Here is a 24,994-nt window from a genome sequence, read left to right as displayed (position 1 = left end):
TCGTGCTGCTGCATGCTTCATCACAGTATTAGGGTAGAAAGAGCCTGTGCTTATCCGATTTGGGAAATATGTATTCTTAAGTGACAAATGTAATGTAAGCCACTATTTTATTAGACCTTGATAGTCATTAGTGATGAGACATTGGAGGGGTTAAAAGAGCAATCAAGCAGCAAGTTATTCCTTATGAGATTGTATGGTGAAAGTTGTGGCTATGCTATCCGTCTGAACTCATTTGTTTTTGGATCGCTCCTCAAGATATCTGTGGCAGTGAATGTTGCACTTCCAATTGTTGTCTCCATCAATGTTGAGAAAGGATGGAGAGAAGTCATACTAATTTCTAAGCCAACTAAAGATTCATGTGGGTAGCTTTTTAACACCGGACTTGAGTGCTTGTGTGACTGACTCTGCTTTTCACAGACATCTGGCTGGACTATTGTAATAGCTGAGAACATCCAACAATGAACAGCAAAATAGCACACAATTACCATCTATTCCGCATTATAAGGCACACCCTCAATTAGTGACATATTTTAATTTTTTCCATATATAAGGCACACCGCATTATAAGACGCAACAGTAGAAGCAGTCAAACTTTATTAGTAGATTACAAATCAGCTTTCTGACAACTCCATTCACTCCCAAAATGAATAAACAACTGTCTTATGTTTTATTTTATTAGTATGTCCATGACAGTTTATCTTTTAACAGCAAGGTATAACATGTAGTGCAACATTTATATCAGGGAACTTTTCCTCTAGTGCAATCACAATATAGTCATACTCAAAGTAATAACAATAATAACTCAAATAATAACTCTAAACTCTCAATAGCATAATAACTCAATGTCAATATGACCAACCTTGTTCAACTGTAAACACACAAAAGAAAAAGGTAAAGCTTACTTTATCTGTTCATTCCCCAGCTACGAATCCCAATCTCAATATTGATCCATATAAAAGGCGCACCGGATTATAAGGCGCACCACCAGTTTTTTTATATAAAAAAAATAGGGCATTTAGGTGCGCCTTATAGTGCGGAAAATACGGTAATTAAAGAGAGAATTTAAAATAATTAAAAAGAAAACCAATACTCTCCAAATTGAAGCAGAAACAGAGGTTAATGAAATTACGAATAAAGCTGCCTTCCTAATAAATGCCGATTCCCATCCACACCAAGTAAATAAATCATATCACCATACACAAATTTGGTCATATGGTGAAGAATATGCACATTCAATATCAAGTGTTGTTCCTACTGTATGAACTGTTTCAGTAGTCTGCACTATTGAGCTATTGTTCTGAGTGCATCACATTGGTAACTCTTTCAATTATTTAAACACAGGCATACTTGTAATTATATAAACTTTCTTAGCATATAGTGATTATACACAATTCAAGACACAATGTCTAGCCACATTCTTTGTTGTGTGTCTACATGAGATCACCAGGACTGCTCCTGCGGGGTACTTCTGGTCAAAACACCAGCCATGGATGGGTGCTCAAGTGGGGACATGTCTGAAACCTCAGACTAAGATCTTGCAAAATCCCTGAGTGAAAGAAAAAAACAAACGCGACCAATGCGCGGGAGATTCAACGAGCCGATAGGGCGACAAGCTATTTATGGCTGTAGACTTTGTAGCGTGACTTTATGAGGCCTTGCTGGATCTTTTTGAAAGTCTTGTGGCTCGCTGCTGCTGACATATTTGTGTTAAAAGAAAGAAAGAAAAAGGAAAAAAAGAATCATTGAAAACATCCAGGGCCTGTTAACAATCAGAGGCTATGTGGTAACACAGCCTTGTGTGCTAGTGTTTGGGATATCTGAAGCATGTACGCACAACCCCAAACACATGACACAAATGGACAAGAAATAAAGAGCGGCTTGTTGTGTCCTGGCAGCTCCCTGGAGGTAGTGCGTACAGGGGAAGCCCGCTTTTCCGGAGATATAGCTTGTGAAGCAGTCGACAGGACTCAAGTGGGGTTCTTGCTGATTCATAATTTGCTTTTTAAGGATGGCGTGAGAATGCAAGTAACCACTTTTAATCGTTTTCATTGTTACCATACCCCCATTCCGCGGAGGTTTGGGCCTCCCAAGCACTACAAACAGTCCTATGCTTACGGGAACCCGGCTCACCCCACAGTGATGGTGGCCTCAATGTGAGTGTTCAAGAATTTTGTTTTTGAAAGTCAAAAATCATTTGTTTGTTAGCTACACTCCAATTTTCAACACGAAATAAGGAATTATTATTACTGCGCCAAAGCAGAAAATACAGTAGAATTCAAACATAATCCTTTCCCAGACACTTCTGATATGTTTGGATCCTAAACATGTATAATATGTTAAATTGCTGCAATGTAAAATTTTTATTATTTTTTCGAGCGATGTTTTAGAATCCCTGAAACATGAATTTCAATATTTTCTAAATTTGACACACCACAGCGACAATATCGTGACCAACCTTGACTGACTAGAAGAATTAAAACCAATCACCAGGTAGTAAAAATTAGGCTAGAAATTCCCTCTCCAAAAACTAACTGTTGTGTTGTTGTGGGCATGTTGCAGCATTTTCTTGCAGCAATTAGAAGCGCAAGCCACCAGCTACTCATGTGTAATCGGTTACGCTTTGTAATAGGTCTAGGCAATTAATACAATTGTGATCTTGGTTTTGAGTTTCAGATTCTCTCCACCTTTAAAATGGTATAATAAGAAATATATATATATATAATATATATATATATATATATATATATATATATATATATATATATATATATATATATATATATATATATATATATATATATATATATATGTTACATATGTGTGGAATGGTGTGGCACGTTTTCAAGTTTCTGATGCTGTAAAAGCCCCACATGCTCTATATTTGTGGAGCAAGTGTTTCCGTATTAAATACTTAAAGTGTTACAGCTAAAAAAAAATAAAATAACAAAAAAAAACAAGAACTTAAATGTTTGTTTTTTTTGTTTTTTTTTTAATTCACCATTTTGACCAGCTCTAAATGGAAAGCTCTCTTAGGAAAGATGGCAAGGCGAATACTTGTGCTTCAAGAAAAAAAATGCATGTTTTCAGGACTTGAAAAGCTAGATAGGGCTGAAACGAGTCAGCAAGTAATTTGCGTACTGTGATTTAAAAAAACACTTGCGACATTTTTGGAGGGCCTAGATACTTGCTTGTTTAGTATATATGTGAGGAAAACAATGTCAAGTCGATCACAGCAACAACTGATAAAGGTCTGTAGGATGGAAAATCACACTGCCAACAGGATTCAAATACCAACTTCAAAATAAACTTTTTTAAATAATGTATGGACACAAACGCCTTGGAACACTTTTATTTCAAAGTTGTTCCAGGCAGCTGGCCGTGGCACAACGACTGACTTGACTCATCTTTGTATATTGCCATCACCAACTATTATATTATTAAACTCCACGAAGTCGTTTGGAAATTAGATTTAGTTGGCATTGCATTACATTTAGTTTAGTTACATTTAAAGGACCTAGATCATGATGTTTTTACGCTTTCCGCAGTCAAACGTATGCATATACAGAAAATGCTACAGAAAAACATAACTAAGAAATTAAACGTAGCTGTTGACTTGGTTAACAGACCGACTCGGTGTAAAAATTTTCCTCCTTAACTCCAGAACTAAAACTGCACTAATAGACATGGATATGGTTGGCATTTACGGGGGTGGTGTAAGGGAGGTATGAATTGCTCATGTCGTCGCAGGCGTGCTTCAAGCCATTTTCTTCTGCATGGGAGGGGCTGGTGTGTGAGCGCAGAATAAGTAAGGAATGCTTAGAAATGGATCAATAAGGGAAAATAACACTTTGGAGGGATTTAGGGTGATGAATCCACATTATAGCATGGTCAAAAGCTCCAAAAAGTTGATTTTTCATGATCAAGCACCTATAAGGTAACAAAATAACTTATGATGACATTTTATTGTATTGTATAGCATGTAGTGTATATTGTTTAGCGGTGTATATTCTCCAGCGTTAAAGCTGCATCTAACCAAATAGCAGTGCCCAAGTGCCTAATGTGAGCTTGTGAGAGCAGAAGGAATACTTTTAAAAGGCTATTTATTAGACGGTAATGTCTCTGAACACTTTGATACTGATAGCCTAAAACAGTTGCTGTTCCTACTGATCACTTTTTAACAAACCAGAATGACTTAAATGTGCAGTCTTGTGGTTCTGCCATCACTTCGTCCCATACTCAAAACTTATATGTCTAAAATATCAATAACGTTCTTAGAGAAGAAAAGTGTGCTGCCAAGCAGTATAAATATAATTTAAAAAAAAATCATACCTAAAACAAAAGCTGGTCATTCATAATTATTATTGGAATGAGTATTTTAGTCTTTTGTTTATATAAACTTTTTTTTCGCCAAGCAAATGTTGTGTTTTTCTGACTGCAGAGGGTCATGAAAGAATGTGGGTTATTAATTAAAAATTATATATATATATATATATATATATATATATATATATATATATAATGTCAAGTCACTGTCTCAGTCATGGTGTCAGTCACGGAGATGCCGATATGCTATTGGTCGATTAAGGTCACAGTCTCGGGCTCACTCACGGAGATGCTATTGGCCGGCGTCACGTCAATCACAGAAATGCCGATATGCTATTGGCTGAACGCCTTTATCTAGCTTGATGGCACAGCTGGTCAGGACGGAAGAAAGGAGAGAAAATCAGTCAAAAACGGAAGGACTTAAATATGTACCATATTTTTCGGACTATGAGCTGTGCCCTTTTCCTCATGATTTGAGCCCTGCGGCTTAAAGTCCAGTGCGGCTTATCTGTTGTTGTTGTTGGGTTTTTTTTTTTTGCTAGCCACCAGCGAGCAAATGTGTGTATTGAGTCGAGGTTTCAATTTATGGAACAACTATGAAATAGAGCTGAAAAGATGTTAATCAATGGCTGTGCTCAAAGAGTTTTAAAAATATAATTAAAATATATGTCTATATTGAATAAAAGAATGTATACATTTTTGCGTAAATTTGTGATGTTAAATTGTATATACAGTACAATTTCTACAGTATATTATTTATGGTTTATGAATTATGTGCAATGTGTTTGCATGTTCACTAAAATCATCTATCAAACAAAGGGAGATAAAAAATGTTATTGAAGTATAGATTTTGAACTGCTATTTAACAAACAGAATACTGTTAGAAATGAATAAATAAGTAAATAAAATATGCATCCATCCATTTTCTATAAATATGTTTGGACTAAACATGCAGGCATGTTCAGTCTGTGAAAAAGAGGATGTTGCTGTTGGCAGACAATAACAAAATAATTAAAAAAAAATATATATATAAACTTCCATTTACCATATTGTTGTTGAAATGTCTCATGTCTCATTACCTGCGGGTTAGTCCAGTGCGCCTTATCTGTGACAATTTTTTTTCGCTCATATTTTGCTGCTGCGGCTTATATACTGGTGCGGCTTATAGTCCGGAAAATATGGTGTTTTTTATGTTTCTGCATTCATTTTTAATAAGGGTCCTTGGAAAATTTGCTTTCTATAAGTAGTACTTGACTCCAAAAAGTGTGAGAACCCCTGCTATAAACAGTATTTATTATTATTTTTTTTTTTATATATACGTATATATAATTTGACACCATTCAAAGAAGATTGATCTGTCAGCCACATAAGCTGAGTTTTGACGCACAGATGTGTATTTTTATATTGGCTTTATTCTTACTTACAATAGTTACCGGATGTCAGGTGAAACACTGACGCTGCGCAACTTCGGGTATTTATGGTAAAAAGAAAATCTGAAACACACTTGACGTACAACAAATTAATAATTTACGGTTATGAACACAAGAAAATATGAAGAGTTTAGGAAGATGAGATTTACTCTGTTTTGCTATAGTTTTTACAATGTTGCCAAAGAGTTGGTGTGTCTTATATACAGAATTTGATACCCAAATTAAGGGTGCATCCTATTCACAGGTGTGCCTTGTATTCGGGGAATTACCGAGACACCTGTGGTCCATATATTATTTTTACAGCGGATATTGCCAAATACAGCAAGAATTTTTTTTTCATTTTTATTTTTAAACGGTCATTTATTCATTAAGTAAGGACTGATAAGAATAATCACTGTGACACAAATTGACCACTTGTTTTTTCCTCTGCGTGAAAGGTAGCCCGGAGCCTGATTTCTTTTCATGCAGACACAAAGAGCAGGAACAGCACAGAACACCTCGGTTTGTTTATCAAAGGCCAGATGTTAGCATATGCCAGTCATCACCTTCACCACCACATACAGTAGATGTTGTCCTGAATGGCGTGTGATCACTCTTGATTTTCATGTGGATTTGGCTTATCAAAGTCAGCCTGTAGCACCTGAACCTACAATATATGCTTTTGGGTTCTGCAGCACATTCTGTAGTTTTAAAGTACCTTCAGTATATTCAGCTGGATAGAATGACAGATGAGGATTGCTGTGAGGACATCACATAAGCATTTATAATTCCTTGTATTTTGAACTGTCAACATTTTCATTTGTTTATGTTGGAATAACCTACGGCTTGTGTTTATGTAGTAGCAAGACAACAGTTCATTGTCCCCACTCTTAGTCAGAAATTTAGTAAGCGTAAGTTACAATTGCAACATGTTCCAGGAGGCAGTGGTGGTTGTGTAATATCAGTTGTATTCATAATTGTCAATGTTTGTCATTTTTATGTAATTCTATTTCACATCAGTGCAAAGGGATTTATCATTCAATGCTATAAGAACCGCCTCTGGTGGTAAATCGGGGCTCCTAAAGTGGCACTATGGATTATTTAAAGTTGCCGTTTACTGGTGTTACGTGAATGCAGCACACACACTACAGCATCACAGAGAGACCATACTTTGGAAGCTTGCGCCGAGTGAGCGCCGAGTGAGCGAATACAAATAGAATTCGCCATTGGTTTAAATGCATAATAGTGTGGAACCTACATAACTGGGGCAATTATCTCAACACTGGTTATTTACCCGGGCTTTTGCAGACATAAAGAAAATAAAAATACATCGATAACCAGTTAAGTAGAATGCACAACAGCAATCCAGGTGCATGAGGATTAACAGGCGACAACACAACTCATGTAGTCGGCAATCCGCATTTGAGGGGAGCTACATGTTAAGGGAAATTCTTGTATGTTTTTGCTGGTATTTTCTTTCGTGTTTGGTTTGTGAACTCAAATGTAAAAAATAACTAGTCATCCTAACTCCCAAACCCATCATTGTGCACCGTTGTGAAACTAGTGCTGCTTTGAGGGGACCTTCTTCTTTGCTTTACGTCTGGCAATCAAACCATCTTTTGACTTTTTTTTTCAGTTTTTATCCGCCATTGACATACAAATCAGAAACTCGCTCAGCTGCACACACGACACCCAAAATGCGATTTGAATTACATTGGGCAAAGGTTTTCGTCTTTCGCTTTCCGTGGCTAAAAGAAACATGGTGTCCCCCATCTGCGTGGCGCTCCCCATGTAATCTAAATAGCTATTACTTGACCTACGAACATGAATAAAAATGTGTTTGTTTGAAAGAACACATTTATTTACACCTTATTACAATTTATAGTCAGTTTTCAAAATGAATAATGGTCTAAACATTACATATTGTCACTTTAAAACTATAATATGGAATCATCACTAGCAGCATTGTCACATAAGGGCTCGTATTTACTGTTTGACTTGTTGGTTCTTTGTTGTACCCGTTGCCATGGCAAGGTCTTTTAGTTTGCTTTATTATGTCACATACTATAGGATTGATATCTGACAGTATTTGGGCTCTTTGTTTTCAAACATATTGGCAAAATGTCAAGTAAAGCTCTCAAACTGTCCAATTCAGTTGTCAAATTATTCACACAAGTTGAGTTTATGAGTGTAGTTTTCCAAGTAGTTGTAACATTGGGTATTTGTGTTTAAAGACATTCTACTTTTTCACTTTTATTTCCTGTCTGCTCCTGGCCCAAGTTTTTCAGCTCATGTGACAGTTGTCTATTTTATTAGTTAGTTAGTTAGTTAGTTAGTTAGTTATTATTGTGCAAGCTGTTTCTGTTTGTTACATCAGATAGGTAAAGAAATCTTGCTATAGAGTCAAATGGACTGGAGAAAGCAAGGAAGCAGCACTTTTTTTTTTTTAAAGTTCATTCCGGTTTCTCCGTCTTCTTCCCTGAAACAGCTGCATGGCACTGTTGTGAATCAGCTAAATAAAAGTTTATTTCCTTTGTGGAAGTCCTGAAAGTAAACTGGGTGATATGTCACACAACTAAAGGAAGCAGTGAACGTCGGATGCGAGAAACAAAGTGCTGGCTGCCATTTGCAGCTCTTTCCTTGCACATATGCGTGAGAACAGCAATCTCTGCACAGGATCAACTGGAACTAAATGTTTTCAAATCAAGATAATATCCCCCTTTGCATTGCCGGCATGCTTTATACTCGCTCGCAGTCTGGCAGATCTCCAAGCCGTGACTGCATTTCCTCTCCCGGCCCTCCCCACTTCTTCCCTTCTTCCCTTCTGACTCTCCTTGTGCCCCAGTGACAGAAAATTCTATCACTCTAAAAAAAAAACAGCAGACAAGTTGCATAAATAAGGGACTGTTGAATTCTAGCAAAAATGAATCTTTTCAGCCATTAACACGACAGTTTTTGGTGACAAATAAAAACACTGACATTACTACGTAAATACTTTGTTGAAAAGAATAAATTTGTGTCACATTTTGTAACAAAGAGTAAATTTAGCTCCTGTCCTGGCACAAATCTTAAGTCTTTTCAGACATTATTTCCTAGCACATGTGAATGGGTGATTGTTTTCAAGTGTCTTGTGTTTTTGTTTGTCATGAAAATGTAACCCAACGTTTCACCTAAATTCTAAGCAATGGATTTAATGTAACAATGATGTGTTGGCGTCAGACACTATGAATGCAGCTCATTCTCAGTATGACAGCGATGTTTGCCTGGAGTCAAACATGTTCATTTCAACAATCCCATAATGGCCTGTCTTCTGCAAAGAGGAAGCAGTAGAGAAGAGGGCCTCTCGTGGTGTCAAGTTGCACTTGGCTTAAAAAAAGACAAAGCAAGTACTGGTGCCTTCTGGCTGCATGTTAAGTATGAGCTTATAGTTAAATATGATATAGGCTTTTTAGTTAGTCAAAGGCCAAAAACTGCCATGTGTGTGTGCGTGTGTGCGCGCTTGCTTTCTTTTGTGTTTGTGTATAAAACTTGAACTCAGTCAAGTGAGATATTGCCTGACATTGTCATACTCAAGCCAATTTTAGGACTTGGTGCTTTCTTATGAAAGACTCAACGTTCACATGATTTGACTAGTATTGCCTGTTTACAGTTAAAAATCTATATTTTACACTCTGGGCCATATCGTTTTGCTAAGCTTTCTTTAGGAAAGAGACCGCCACCCCCACACACATTTTAATGTTAAAGGGATAGTGTGTAAGATTTAGGCCGTTTTTCATGACGGATAGCAGGGGGTGCTGCACGTGCTGCATTTACCCTTGTCTATAGCTATAACAAACATGGCCGCCTCCGGAGAAGTGCCACCCCCCATGTAATATCATTTCATGATAATTAGACCTATGGGGATTTATAAAACATACTGTTGGTCTTTAAGTACACATTCATTTCCAAGTTTTTTTTAAAATTTACACTCATTTTTTTTTCCTTTTTAATGATCTTACACACTGTCCCTTTAACATTAAAAATATAAAAATAATATAAATCAACTTTCAACAAACGTTAACTTTACCTTTTACAGAGTTTACACAAGTTACAGGTTGTTAAAGAGCCTGAAATTAAACAAAAAGTCAATCTTTATTTGAACAAGAAGTATTTTTAACCAACGGAACCTTTTAATGCTGGGGAAAAAAAAAGATTTATAATAATAAATGTAAATAAATCTGGAAGACAAACACAGCAGTACCAATATCTTAAATGCAGTATATTAACTTGAAGAAAATGTTAAAAAAGCCATCAAACATATTAACCATTAAAGTTTATATTTCTCGCGTAGACTTTGACAATGAGACAACGATAGCGACACTACGCAATCCTCTTCCATGGATGAGTGAATTACAATTTAGCCCCCCCGCCCAAAAAAAGTAAATAAATAAATAAATAAAAATAAAAACTATTTTAGAAGGTCTGAGTTAATCCTTATGATCTTATCTCACTTATGGATAAATTGTATGAAAAATGTTGATCAAAATACACCTAATTGCTACAACTGTGTGCATGGCATGGTACTGCAGTTGTTTTGTGATGTATGAATGCTGTATGTAATACAGTTGCAGTGAGAGCATACTATGTATTGTATGCTCTCACTGCAACAGGACAGCATAAATGAGATTTCAAAACAAAAATTGTGGGTTTGTCTGGACCCCTTTACAGAATGCTAAAAGAATTGTTGTCCAGTTAAAAATCACGCCAAGCTGCAACTCTGACTTGTGCTTCTTAACATCCAAATAGTAGGAAAGGAAATTATCAATTAAAATGAGTTCTCGCCTTCGAGAGATGCTGGCAAGAATCCATGAGGCATCAAGGTCATTTTGCAAGGAATTCCTGTTGGAAGTTTGCACGGAGTGGCACGAGAATCTGTCAGGCGGGTCAATAATGGAAAGAGATGGAAGAGAAGGTTCACCGCTGGGGAAGAAAACTCAAATGAAAACAAACATGAGGCCCCTGAGAGGCCCACTTACTCACGCAAGGTCTGAATGGAGGGGGAAAAACAGTAGAGGGACTCTTGGTGGTTTTTCCAGATATGGTATAAGAACAGACACTCTGCATTCAGTTTTTGGGTTGGACTTTCTACATCTGAAGCTTAAAGTGATACGTTTCTTGTTGTCAAAGTTTATGATGACATAGTGGTTGCATAAAATGACTGTGATGCAAATTTGTTTGGTGGTGGTGATGGGGTTGGCGAGCATCTCCTTTCCTCCTAAATGATTTGGCATGACTAGACTGGATGGTGCATTTGCATTTCCTGCGATGTCCCCATAGTGGTCATGCACATCAGGGGAGTTCTCACGTCATTGCTTGCAGAAGGACACCAAAAGCACAGCACGAATGCAGGAAAGCAGTTTTGGTTTTTGTTTTTTTACAGTGCATGTGAGATATCTCGGTCAGTGTGGGATGCCTTGTGGTGCTTGGCAAAAATCAAAGAAACTTAACATGTTTTTCAATTATTTGACCTCCTCTCTAATACATCAGACTACCTCTTACCATACCATTTGCAGTTGAGAAAAAGAATCTTCGGACAGTTTTTTTTTTTTTTTTTTCCATACACATTTGCTGTATAAACTAATCACCCACTCAGTAGAAGCCAGATCTCTACCAAAGCACGTAAGCTTGAATACTGTTTCTCTATCTTATTTGATTAAAAATTATGTCATACTGTTGTTGTACTGAGATAGTAAACTGTCAAACATTTTTTTCACCCCAACGCCATCTGCTGGATTTGCTAGATCATTTCCCCCCCTCATGGCCCCCAAATCATTGGGCTGTACCAACAAAAAGTCACCACTCTGCATTGCCGTATGTTTGATGTTGTGTCGAAAGTGTTTATTTCGAACACATTTATTACAATTCAAACCACTGTACTTGGAGGAGGTAAAACAAACAAAACAAGAAAAGATATTTTCCACCATCAACTATACACTTTTGAATTGGAGGCTGAGGTTTTTCAAGAGCTCTGACAAGCAGCTCCGCCCATAACAGCGATGTGCTTACACAATAGTGTGCACAAGATGCCAAAGTAAATAGGCAGACCTGTTTCTGCACTCAATGTGCATGTAGGAGGAAATGTGCATGTTCACTCAAATGAGGTTTGGAGTCAAAATTGTCTAGCTCTTTACCAGTTTAAATGTGGTGCTTTGTGGCATGCAGAATAAGCAAGAGGTAGCCTATTCCTCGCCTCTAGTTAAAGAGGGGGTTGCTAGACAAGTTTTTTTTTTTGTTTTTGTTTTTTTTTCAAACAAAGAATAATGGCATGTTTCTGCTCTCCTGCCACTGAATGAATAATCACAATTCCTCTTGGAATGTTCACTCTTATTCTTGCAGCAACAATAAAGAAGAGCACCAACAGTGGCTTTTCGGGAGCCAACGGGCCTAATGGGAACCACTTGGTGCCCAAAGGCTTCTCTGAAGGAGACCTACTGCTCCAGGTAACAACACAAAGCTAATCAATTATGCTCCGAAACATGGATCTCTGCCATATTGACGACGTAATTTTTTAGAAGTAGCATATGTTTCTGCGTAGCACCTGGAATCACACCCCAAATAAGGATTTGCAATTTTCTTACTGTTTAATCACCAAATCCCAAATATTTTTCAAACAGAATAGTACTCTTACTGAAAACATGTCCAACAAATGAAAATCCAGTTTGATAACTATAGATGTGGTGCACTTTATTTACACCATATGTTGTCTAAAATGCTTAACCAAGCTGTCATATTAACTTTTTGGAAACATTGTCATAGTGCACCAACACTGGACAACGTGCTATCAGAACAGCAACAGCCAATGGAAAGGTTTTAATTTTTATGTAAAATCACTTACTTTAACCTGGATCCCACAAATTATTCACTGGCCAATGGAAGCACCCATGGCAGTTTTTTGCTTTTAGTTAACTTTTAATACATGTCGCCTAGGCCATGTCTGCCAGCACTAAGGAGACAAACGAGTCTCCAATCCAGCATCCAATTTTGCAAACTCGGCCTGCGTAAAAGGCCAGCAGCTACGTAAGGACGACGGTGTTGATACACTGCATAGATGGCCTTAATTGACTAATTATTTAACAGTTTAATATAATGTTTATTTGCTGGCTAAAACATGCACAAGACTTGATTCCTGACTTTCTCCCTAATTTGGCATACTTTTCAAATGATCAAGTCAGTGCTTAATCCGAGTCAGGACAGTTCCATTCCCTGCTTTACACTCAGCTGCCACATTAGGTAGACTTGAACAAAGTATAAAGGTCCATTACAAGAGATGTTTCAAATATTCTGTCTGTAATAAAGATATTAGTTGAATAAATTTAAGCTATGGTTAAAAACTAATAATATTAAAACAAATTGCTAAAGCACTGTTTAAAGGGGTACTGTGTAAGGTTTTGACCGTTTTTAATTACGTTTTTCCATTTAATTTTGATTACAGCAGTAGGTGCTGCACATGCTGCATTTACCATTGTCTGTAGCTACAACAAAAAACATGGCAACCTCTGAAGAAGTGCCCCCCCGCCCCATGTAATATAATTTAATGATAACTAGACCTATGATTATATTTAAAACATACTGTTGGTTATTAAGAACGACTTATTTGCAAGTTTTTGAAATTTATAATAATGTATTAGTTTTCAATGAAAAACGGTCTAAATATTACACAGTGTCCTTATAAAGTGACACATGGAACATCATCAAATGACTCAGTTGTAATATTAATGTGCAGGCACTGAATGGTTTTGTGCTGGTGGTCACGTCCGAGGGATCTGTGTTCTACACATCGCCCACAATCAAAGAGTACCTAGGCTTCCAACAGGTGAATGTTTCTTTAGACTTCTGTAGCGCACTCCAGAATTAAATAGATTGTCTTCTGACATGATCTCTCCCTGTGCAGTCGGATGTGGTCCACCAGAGCGTTTTTGAACTCATCCACACAGACGACCGCGCTACGTTCAGGCAGAACCTCCACTTTGCCCTGAACCCACCTGAGTCAGGTGGTCAAGGTACATGGCCTTGGATATCTCAACATTGTCAGATAATTTTGCATTATCCAAAGCAACCTCAAATTGGATTTTAAGAAAAATGTTTAGGGTCCATTAATTTTTTTGACAAAGTCAATTATTTTTGAGCGTTTATAGGTAACCTCCACAAATGTTTTCATGGTGGGATTGACAAAAAAAAAAACAATCACACTGACATCTTGTTAGGAGTCTTCTGACATGGTTGGAAGCTGTTATGGTCTGACACTTATTTTATTTTGCACAGCAGTGCTCCAACGTTATGATCAAAAGAAAAAGATCTTCGATACAAGTGGCAAAAATAAGTTACCTCGGGGGGATGTCTGGGTCAGATAGTTTGGGAAGCTCAGGGTCGAGTCGTTACTCTTTAATGGGGAGAAGGGCCAGCCAAGGTGCCTCCCTTATGAGGTTTTCTGTGCTTGTCCCACCAGGGGGAGGCTCAAGGGATGACCCAGGACACGCTGGAGAGACTATTTCTCTCAGCTGGCCTGGGAACACCTGAGGATCCCCCTGGAGTAGCTGGCTAAAGTGGCTGAGGAGAGGGAAATCTGGGCTTCTCTGCGGAAGCTGCTGCCCCCGTGACCCGATAAGGGCTGTGGGCTCGCTTTTGCCTGTCCCAGTCGTTATTGGGCAGTGGGCATACCATGTTCTTGATACCATGCATGTTTTTGGGATTGTGTGAGGAAACCAGAGTACTCGTAGAAGAAGAAAAAAACATGCGGGCACGGGGCAAACATGCAAACTCTATACATGAAAACTGTAGCTGGAAGCGAACAAGGCACCTCAGAGCTGTGAGGCGAACCTGCTAACCACCTTTCCACAATCCTGCCCTGATTTGTGTTTCTGATTTTTTTTTCTATTGCCACACATGTTTGATTTTTACTCTAAGTAAAATACTTTGTATGCACCTATTGTTGTTTTTAAATTGCACAATAGATAAGGTTAAGTTAACATGACTCAAGGGTGACATGTTGATGTTAGTAGAAACAGTTTGTGATGGCAATACAAATTTAAAATGGGCTCTAACTACCAACTTGCAGTGGGGACAAATGGGAAAAATTTAGGAGTCAAGTTATCCACTGACAACTTGAAAACAATAGACGTACCAAGATGTGCACTACTGTACTTTGGAAGATTTGATATTGAAATTGGTTCCATCATGGATAGCATGAATGAACAATGGTTGATGCTGCTGCTGCTGTCACCTGACAGTGCATATTTAGAGATATTTCCCGAATCATGATGCTTTACCTTGATTTTATAACACAAAAAACATTTGAAATCATGACGGAAAATATAATGTAAATTCTCAATACTTAGAAACAATGGGATTTCTTTTTTTCTGTGTACTGTAATTCTTTATGAATTTATGCATATTACAGTGGGACCGTTTTGGACATTTTAAGAAGTATGTGTTATTCACAGGAAATTTCTGTTTGTGAACTACAAATCTAAATAACTCGTTTGGTCTTCTCGTGTTGTCAGGCTTGGAGGAATGCATGACCACAGAGTTCTACAATCCTGATCATCTTCCTCCAGAGAACTCGTCCTTCCTGGAGAGAGGCTTTGTGTGTCGGTTCCGTTGCCTCCTGGACAACTCATCTGGCTTTTTAGTGAGAGACAGCATCACATACAAATATGCTAAAAAGTAGCTAGATTTATTGGTGCCCTTTCTTTCTGTCATTTTTGCGCCAGGCTCTCAAGTTCCAGGGACGACTCAAATACCTGCATGGCCAAAACTCCTTCAGGGACAATGGATCGGCCAGCAAGCCGCAGCTGGCACTCTTTGCCATCGCCACACCTGTCCAGTCTCCGTCCATCGTGGAGATCCGCTCCAAAATGTTGCTCTTTCAGACCAAACACAAACTGGACTTCACACCTATGGGTGTTGACAACAGGTTACTCAAAAACCCTAATCTCTCAACATGTTTTGTTCTTATCGAGGAAACGTTGTAATATTGTGTTTTCTCTGTAGGGGGAAGATTATTTTGGGCTACTCCGAGACAGAGCTATGCATGAAAGGCTCCGGCTACCAATTTATTCACGCTGCTGACATGATGTACTGTGCTGATAACCACTTGAGAAGTACGTCAGACCGTTTTGAAACATAGATTGAAGGACGCGTCAACTGCCGCTACTGCTAACTACACCACATGGTGTGCTTGTTTGTGTGTGTGCGTGCTTCACAGTGATGAAAACTGGAGACAGTGGCCTGACAACTTTCCGTCTCCTGAGTAAGTCAGGAAGCTGGATTTGGGTCAAAAGCAATGCCAAGCTGATCTACAAAGGAGGAAGACCTGACTTCATCATCGCTTATCAGCGAGCTCTTATGTGAGTATTGCTCTCCTAATAGTTTTGTTCTTAGCAACTCATATACAGTCTAACATTTAGAGTCAAAAACAAAATATATACAAGAACTGTGTTTTACCACCTAATTTCTTCAACTTAAAAATATACCTACACGTCCTGTAACAATACTGACTGACTGGTGGAAAAAACATTGTTTAAATCAGGGGTTCTCAAACCTTTCGAGTCAGGGACTCTTTTTTATGTAGCAAATTTTCCAAGGAGCCCCATTAAAAATGTTTGCGGAAGCAAAACAACTACAAAACAAAAACTCATTTAAGCCAAACATAAATGCCTTTTTATTCAGAAAAATATTCAATTTGACAACAAGTATATTTGCTACTTTTGCTACTGTTTACTACTGAAGTAGAAAATAAAAATTGCAAATTGCACGCCTCCTTATCACAAACTGTTTCAAATTCCCCCCAAAAGGTAACTGCCAATTATTTAGTCATAAACAGCATTATTAAATAAAGTGTCATTTAGCTTCGCTGGCCCCATCACCTCGTTAACAAGCAATCGTAGACACAAAACGCATTTTGACTCATTTAAAAATTATTACATTTTTTAAAATATCTTAAATCAAACATTAATTTTATATAAATTAAATATGTTAAATCAGTTGAATTGATTGCTTTAATATATCACAATTTAATATCAAAACGAATGAACACAAATATAAATATTTTATTGATTAATAACCCAATGTTATGCCCTTCCCAAATGTTCAAATGGCTTCTATCTAGGTGGACAGACAGCAAACATTAAATGAGTGTAACCCTTCTTTAATTTAGGTGTGTCAGTAGTACAGCTCTCACTCATCTATATTGTAAAACTGTAAAGAAAATAAAATACACCAAACATAACTCAGTTAAGTCCCATATGCAAAATAATATGTATCTCACAAAACGTTCACAAATTGCGTAGATTAAATCAATCTTATAACTGAATTACAAAATGTTAATTAGACTCAAATGAGTATGATTACTAATGCAAAATATGTGGAGATGTTAACATTTACCAAAAGGAAATACCTAGCACAAACGAAAATGCTAATGAGTTAAATATATAAAAGGCTACACTATATAACATGCTGAAGATAAAAACTAACATTAGCTAGCATGTTATCTACAGTCACAAGTTGGACCAACAAATGACTAATTTTGGGCATATTGGCATAAATGACAACAGTCCAACATATAAAACACAACTCACAGACGCTCGTGGACCAGATCTCACAAATAGTAGGAACAACGTGTGCACACCGACAGCAGCTACTCCCAACTGCTCCGACAAAATGCACTATAAACAGCGGCCAAAGGCAGTACCAAAAAATTAGACAAAGTCAAACAAGGCACATATCTGTATCTGTTAAAAATAAACTAAATCAGTTCCCAAATACCCAGTCCGCAGACTTACCTTGTAGAACCACTGGTTTAAATGCTACAGATGTGGCAAAGCTACTTTTATTGGTGATGCCACTCAGCAAAACGTCACATGGGTGCTTGCCTAACTGAACTATGCTTTTACAGTCGAAAACTAGACTTGCCCCTTGTGCAAAAATTGAGCTCTGTCTGTTTTTACGCAGAGCGCAGTCCACTTTCTGTTTCCAAATTTTCAGATGAGTCAGGAGCATGTCGGCTCAGTGTGCTGGAATGCCCAATGAGCTGCAGTGTGGTCCCAAACACCATAAACTACATTCAGTGTTTTATCTAGGATTTTTTTCATTTTTATTTCAGCAGCAGGGGCACGCATTCGAAACATGTAAGGTAATTTCTAAACAAAAACAAAGGTTTCATGTGAACATTATTTTGTACAGCACATAGGGGCCAGCTCTTATTGTACGATGATGTCCTCCTATGATGTGTTTTCCAACCAGGGATATGTGATCAGTTTGTTTTAGACGTATGTATTAAAGACTGATAAAACTGATTAAAAAAAAAAAAAAAAAAAAAACTAAACCTGCATGCCATCACTCTGAATTGGCTCTGTTTAAAGTGAATTTAGTTAAAAGAGCTACAATTAGTTTGTGGTCAATCTTATACCAATTATATGTACCAAAGTCAGGTGCTTTAGTTAATTTTACAAACCCACTCTAGTTATTTGATTAGATACTGTAAACAAAAGTGATTAGGTATGAATTTGGATTTCTTAGGGATTTAGATTTATTGTCATTGGTCAAAGAATTGTGCAACACAATTAAAAGTGCTCACATTCAATACCATTTAATAACAAATTAAACATTGTAATTAGGTAAACTATCAAAGGAACTTTACCCCATCCCTCCTCTTGATAGACATGCCAGCCTTTATAGATCGATAAGGAAACCAACAGTTTAGATATGTAATTTTTAATGAATTGATGTACTTTTTCTTAGTTTGAACTGTCCCAACTGCATTTCAATGCATCTTGTTAGCGGCTAGCGCAAAAGCTGGAGGCTGGATCCGTATCATGCCAACCAAGAAGACAGTGTAATACAGTATATTAGCTGTTTTCCATCCAGCCATTATCTACCGCTTTGTCTAGGGTCGGGTTGCGGGGGGAGCAGCAGCTTGAGCAGGGAAGCCCAGACTTTCCTCTCCCCAGCCACTTCGTCCAGTTCCTCTGGGAGGACACCCAGGCGCTCCCAGGCTAGCCGAGAGACTACAGCTCTCTTTTTTTTCAGCTGGAATTGTTATGATCAGTTGCTCTCGTTATATATTTGTCACCATTGTCATTTTCATATATTTATCACCTTTGTCATATCAGCTCCTGCACTTACTCTTGAGACTCATGTGCTCCCTGCATCGGTTGCTCTGTTAAATAAGTCGCAATGGTCCTTGAGTTTGCCTGATTGTGTCATATAAGATTGATGTTTGACTATGTTCTCAGTAATACTTTTGTCAGAACCTCAAAAATTTCACAAAAAGCTATGTCCTAAGTTTTTTTCCAGGTCTACTTTCTGAGTCTAGTTTTCTGTGTCTACTTTACAAGTCTCGTTTTTGGTCTTTTTTCCAATGCTTGCTAAGGTTACTTTGGGATTTTGTGTATAAAGATTTTCTACTTTTCTATCTCTTATTCCCGTGTGTTTCAAGGGTCTGAACTCTGCTCCTCAATTGACAGGAATAGGCCTTTGTGCAGGAGGCATGAACAAAGAAAAAAAAGGTTATTTGGAGCAGGGTTTTGTTTAAAAAAAACAAAAAAAACATGTCATTTTACTGTGCCTAATTGTCCAGTTCAATGCATTATTCCTAAAAGGGCGCGCAACAACTTGATGTCATCAATGTGACCTCTGCTTTGCATGTTTCAGAAATGCAGAGGGCGAGGACTACCTCCGCCAGAGGAGGATGCAGCTGCCCTTCAGTTTCACCACGGGTGAGGGTGTGCTTTACAACACTGGCCCCACCATGGACCTCATGCAGACACAGTTCAACAAAAAGTTCAACAATAATGATGACGTGGACGCAAGCAAAGACACGCATTTGCCCCGCTCGCTACTGGACTGCTTCCTCAGGCAGGACAAGTCTGCTTACAAGCACACGCCAGAGGTGCCCTTTCCCGTAGATCAAGTTTTCATGGACAGTCGAGCCCTGGTGAGCGTGCCGAGTAACGCTTGGCAGGACACGGGCGTGGTGGCCAATTCCAGCGCCCCCATTGTGGTAAAGGAGGAGGCTAAGCAGTCAGTGATGGCTGTGATCGACAGCCTGCAGGAAATGGCGCAGAAGGGTGACTTCTGCGGCGCCCTGGAGAACCTAGAGGTGGACAATTCTGAGCTATTGCAATGGGAGGAGTCTCTCAAGCGTTTGGGTCAGGAGGGTGACCAGGAGGAAAGCGTGCGGTCCGAGTTAGACAATGTCCTCATCGATGAGATTTTCAACCAAATTGATTCTGTTTTGTTCAAGGAGAATGGTGATGAGTATCCTCCCCATTGCCTGAAACAGGACACACTCGGGCAACCGCAGCAGCAGTTCCCAACACTGTCCCATGGTGGGATTTTCCCTCAAACCGACAGCTTCTACTCGGGGCAAATTTTACCGGGATCTGCTCCAAATTTCAACGGTAGCCCAAAACTTTCCCACTGTGGACCCCTGCCTGATGCAGTGACTGAGAACCAGGCTGCTCTTCAGCAGCTGCAACTTAAGAACATTTTCAGCCCAGAAATAGAACTGCCAGAACTTATTGTACCTGATTCTTCTGTTGGTGTGGCTCCCGCCCACTTTCCAGGCTTCAGACAGCAGCATCAGCAACCGATTCAACTTCATCAGAATAACATATATTCTGTGACATCACCCTCAATTCCGTGCAATGACTTTAACAACCACAATGGCGACATCCCCGACCCTACAGCTTGTCCTCCTCTGTGGTCGCAGGGCCAGTACAAGCTGCCCCATGCATCCAATACGCACAGCAATCCGGTTCTGGAAAGCCGAACATTTCCATGTGCCGGCCCCTGGCCGAGGGCCGTCAATGAGCTGGACCACTCTCAGCAGGGTGGGCTGGTGTGTGGCCAGGTGGCCGCTCACAGCAGCTGCATGTACGCCCAGTCCTCCTGCCAGCGGGGAAGGTGTCTGGACCAGAATTCCCCGCAGGGTGGATGCTACATGCAGTGGGGGAGTGGTCAGCCTATGGCGGGCGCATCGACCATCATCCAGGAGAATGTCAACATCAGTCCCATGACGGCGCCGTCCAACATGTCAAAGTCAGAGCAAGTCTTTAACATTCAGTGCTACCAGGAATGATGTGTTCAGGTATAAGTACCCTGTTCAGGCTCATCTTGTTGTTTTTAGTTTGACCAAATCACTTCTGCAATACTTTAGTTAGTTAGTTAGTTAGTTAGTTACAGTAGAACTCCTCTACAGCTAAATCATTTTTGCAGCCAGGGGAGAACAGGGGACTTTTCACTATAGTAAATCTGTCTCAAAGTACAGTGACAATAAAGGCAATTCTGATTCTGTAAAAATGTGTTATGTACTCTACAATTGGACTGAAGTTAAAAACAATACCATTCAACATTTAAAAAAAGAAAGAAATTGCCAAATCTATAATAAGCTTTCATTTTCAGACTTACATGAATTTCTTGCATAATGTATTTTACTTTGCTTCATCCATCTTTCATCTTTATTACTCTTATCTTGTCTTCAATTGTTGTCTTGGTTTAACCTCCGCGTGGCTGAACGTGACAAAATGACGTCCACGCGGAACAGATTTTGCGCAATGCGTATTTTCTGGAATGTTTTTCTACGACTGGACAATATGGCGGACGAACTATTGCTTATAGAATATTGCCGTTAAAACCACCTTTATGATTGGTCTGAAAAGGAATACCGTGATATAGATACAATGAATAACTCCTGGCGAGCACCACGTTGGGGAGAGATGAGGAATCTGTTTAGATCATTTGAATCGATCAGAATTCTCAACTGTTAATGGAGTAGTGTTGCCTCCATTTACTGCCACCAATAGTATGGGAGAATATAATCTGACTGCCATAGTAAATTTCAGCATGAATGCAGAAAAAAACATTTTGTGTTATGCAACAAGGGGAAGTTTTTTCTTGTATGAGGACGTAAGCAAGACGAATAGGCTTCAATTCATGGATATTTTTTTTCACAAGGGGGATGTTTTTTCACATGCAGGTTTTGTAGTAGAGGAGTTTTACTGTAGTGAGTTAGTTTGTTTCCAAGGAAAAAACCTGCTTCAAACTGGCAAAAAAAAATTGGTGATTAATAAAAAAAAAAAAAAAAAATCTATTTTGTTAAAACTGCATGCTTTAACTAGTGATGAATGCTCTAAAATTGAATTTCTTGGCTGAAATGAAACGATTGACTGGCAACCAGTTCAGAGTGTATCCCTATGCTTAAAGAAAACTGCGGTAAGCTCCAGCGCTTGCGACCCCTAGTAACATAAATTCTAACCAGAAAGTGAAACATCATGCAGACTTCAAACCTCTCACTGTGTGGCTGCCACGCCCCCTCATGACGTCATTTGAAAGCCAACCAACCACAACAAAAAAATCTAAGAAAAAAGGGACGTAAACTTATGTGTGCAACAATGATTTTTCAACATCAAGAAATTTAAAAGTAGATGTAGAGTTCTTCACATCGAGAAATGTAGGAAGTCCTGCATGCTTCATACAGCTTAAATGTGCTGTATAAATTCGTGCAATGCGCATGGTTCATTGCTGTAGCTAATGTGTAATTACAGCTATTGTATGATCTCTTCATCGATTGTAATTGTGGGAAATGTGCCACCTTTTTCATTATTTTACGACAAATCACAAACGCCTGCTGGTTGTTAAAAATTTCGTTACACATATTTAACCACTAACTGAATAATTGTTATTTAGTTGGCCAGCAATGTGTAAAATCTTTTCTCCCCAACGGGTGAAAAACCAAATGTCTTAAAAAAAAAAAAAAAAAGGTGTTTTTACACTGCACGGGCAGTGTTGAGGCAGTACGTGGCCCTTCCTGGGCACTCCCACGTCATCGTACTCACAGCAGATTAAGCAGGGAATTCTTAGAAATGCATGAATGAAGGAAAATAACATTTTAATGATGTTTAGGGTAAGAAATGCTACATGAGTTAAAACTAAAAAAAAAACCACGCAAAAAAAAAACATTTCAATGATAGGGGAAGGAAGGAAGGGAGGGAGGCAGGATAGATGCATGATTGATTGATTGATCAATGGGCCATTTGATGGGTGATTTGGTGCATTGCATTGTGCGATGCAAATAGGATCCATCCTGGTTCGGCTGAAAACAGCTATAAAGTTGTCTTTCAGTGTCTTTGAGCCAGGTCATCACTACACAAATGTCTCTGCCTTAAAAAAAAATACTTTTCAAAGTTATTTAGGCGGTGTGCTGCAGAAATGTTTCATTGCATAGTTCTTTGTTGTCTTATTCATTTTACTTTTTATTTGTAGATGCTCATCAGAGATGCGTCTTCCAGTGATGTTGCCATGGCAATGAATCAGCAGCGCCCCCATGCAGTATCAACACTTATGCTCCGAACCTTGCGCTTATACTTTCACATATATCCTCTCTTGTGTCTGTCTCTTATTTACTCACATGAAAGTTCCATTTAATTGGAATGAAGTATGAAGATGAGAATGAAACTGCCAAAGATCTGAGTTTTTACAGAAGAAAACCATAATTCGTTGCAATGATGTTTGAATACAAAGACACACACACACACATCATATATATGCCATGAAATTATATATGTGTATGTATGTGTATTATATATATATATGTGTATTTTATATATATATATATATATATATATATATATATATATATATATATATATATATATATATATATATATATACACACACACACACAGTTGATTAAAACAGACACCCAAGACAAGATTTGCAGGGTGGGCCTAAAAATTAATAGAAATCAATAAGTCATGCACTTCATATTAGGTTATCTGAAATGTACAATAAAAGATCATGTTTAAAAAAAAAAAACAACATAAAATCACATGTCCATCCAGTCAACCAATTCCTCTAGCACTTGTGTCCCCATTGACTGGGTGGAAGACATTCTTCACCATGGACAGGTTAGCTGCCAGGCACCAGGCACATAACAAACTGTGACTTCTGTGCTGACCACCACCAGTCTCGGTAGCTGCCCATCGCATGCATGATTTATAAGTTGTCCTTTTAATGTTTCAGATAACATAAAAAGCAGAGGTGGGCCCTGCCCCCTTTCCGTCATCGTCAGTCCGTCATTTTTTCAAGCTATACGAAATTGCAAATGTCAGTCCGTCTGTGTACTTTTGTAGTAATGTAAGTGTAACACGAATGGATGTCTATTCGCATTTATACCTGCCTGCCCTTCAACTATAGAAGATGGTTTCATTAACATTTGTCTAAATTTCATCTGTCATATACACTGCGAGTTAAACAAAGTATTGCTGAGGTTCAATTTACTACAGGTCTAAAACGTCTTTAATTAGGGAATCAAAAAACTTCTACCTTGCATGCCCTCAAATGGGTCAGTTCGTAGGCAGATTTCATACAGCCTGGTGACACAAGTTAGCTGAATCCTATTGGCTAAAACCTCTAACCTAAAACTACAACACTGGAAGGAGCGTAACCAAATGGATATAATATGACACGAGAAGAGCAGAAAATGGAGAGTAATTTTATATATACAGTAAAATATATATAGTCAGTTAAAATCTATTTTAAAATGAAATTGACTTTTATTATAGTTATTATAGTTGATTATAGTTATATCAGCTAATGTTAGCCAGGACTAAGACAGAGACCAACTACAAATCTCTGGTAAAGTCAGCTGTGTTATAGATGTGAATGACAAGTAGTGAATTGAAGCAACCCCGCAACTGCGGGCGGATTTATGAGGATGCAGCAAAATAGCAGATAAACCTCCAAGTCAGTTGAATTATATTTCAATAAGCAAAAAGGGGCATGGCGGGCTGACAGACACCTGACGTAATGTCTATCCCGACGATTAAGAGAATGGATGAAAATTGCAATTCCGACATTTTTAGTACGCTACATTTTTTAGCACTCCTGTCATTCGTCGATCCGTCGGCAAAAGACTGACAGACAGTCCGTCAGCGCTGACAAAGTGCCCACCTCTGACAAAAAGATAGCTTACATCTGATGATTTTTCTCCCCTGTTCTCTGTATGGAGACTTATGTTCAGCCTTGTATGTTGCATGCCCTCAAGAATGCTTAGTAGCAACATGACGCCTCAGCTATACATCTAAAGGGATAAAAACAGTCCCAAGGAGCAACAGTTTCATGCACCTCAAGCTGTGATGTACTTAAAGCCCACTTGAGACCCAAATGGGAAAGCCATGGGTCTGAGTGACTGCTCTTGTCACTAAAAGGACCCTAGTGGTCAT

At 38.5% G+C, this 24,994-nt stretch overlaps 1 protein-coding gene across 1 annotated transcript in view; it reads left to right on the top strand.

The window, feature by feature from the left end:
- LOC148424131 (aryl hydrocarbon receptor-like) overlaps positions 1 to 23,361 on the top strand; it is a 43,115-nt gene extending 19,754 nt beyond the window's left edge. The window contains exons 3-11 of the mRNA XM_088414756.1: positions 12,108 to 12,211; positions 13,495 to 13,584; positions 13,663 to 13,771; positions 15,272 to 15,399; positions 15,482 to 15,684; positions 15,762 to 15,871; positions 15,976 to 16,117; positions 19,422 to 20,859; positions 23,034 to 23,361. Coding sequence (XP_088270882.1) covers positions 12,108 to 12,211; positions 13,495 to 13,584; positions 13,663 to 13,771; positions 15,272 to 15,399; positions 15,482 to 15,684; positions 15,762 to 15,871; positions 15,976 to 16,117; positions 19,422 to 20,850 — 2,315 coding nt within the window. The 3' untranslated portion in view covers positions 20,851 to 20,859; positions 23,034 to 23,361. The remainder of the gene's footprint in view (positions 1 to 12,107; positions 12,212 to 13,494; positions 13,585 to 13,662; positions 13,772 to 15,271; positions 15,400 to 15,481; positions 15,685 to 15,761; positions 15,872 to 15,975; positions 16,118 to 19,421; positions 20,860 to 23,033) is intronic.
- Positions 23,362 to 24,994: the final 1,633 nt, after the last annotated feature.

This window comes from Hippichthys cyanospilos, chromosome 5 (assembly GCF_059441005.1).
Source record: "Hippichthys cyanospilos isolate Australia breed blue-spotted pipefish chromosome 5, RoL_Hcya_1.0, whole genome shotgun sequence".
Classification (NCBI taxonomy): Eukaryota; Metazoa; Chordata; class Actinopteri; order Syngnathiformes; family Syngnathidae; genus Hippichthys; species Hippichthys cyanospilos.
The sequence above is the reverse complement of the archived record's forward strand: the minus strand, read 5'-3'. Positions and strand labels throughout refer to the sequence as shown.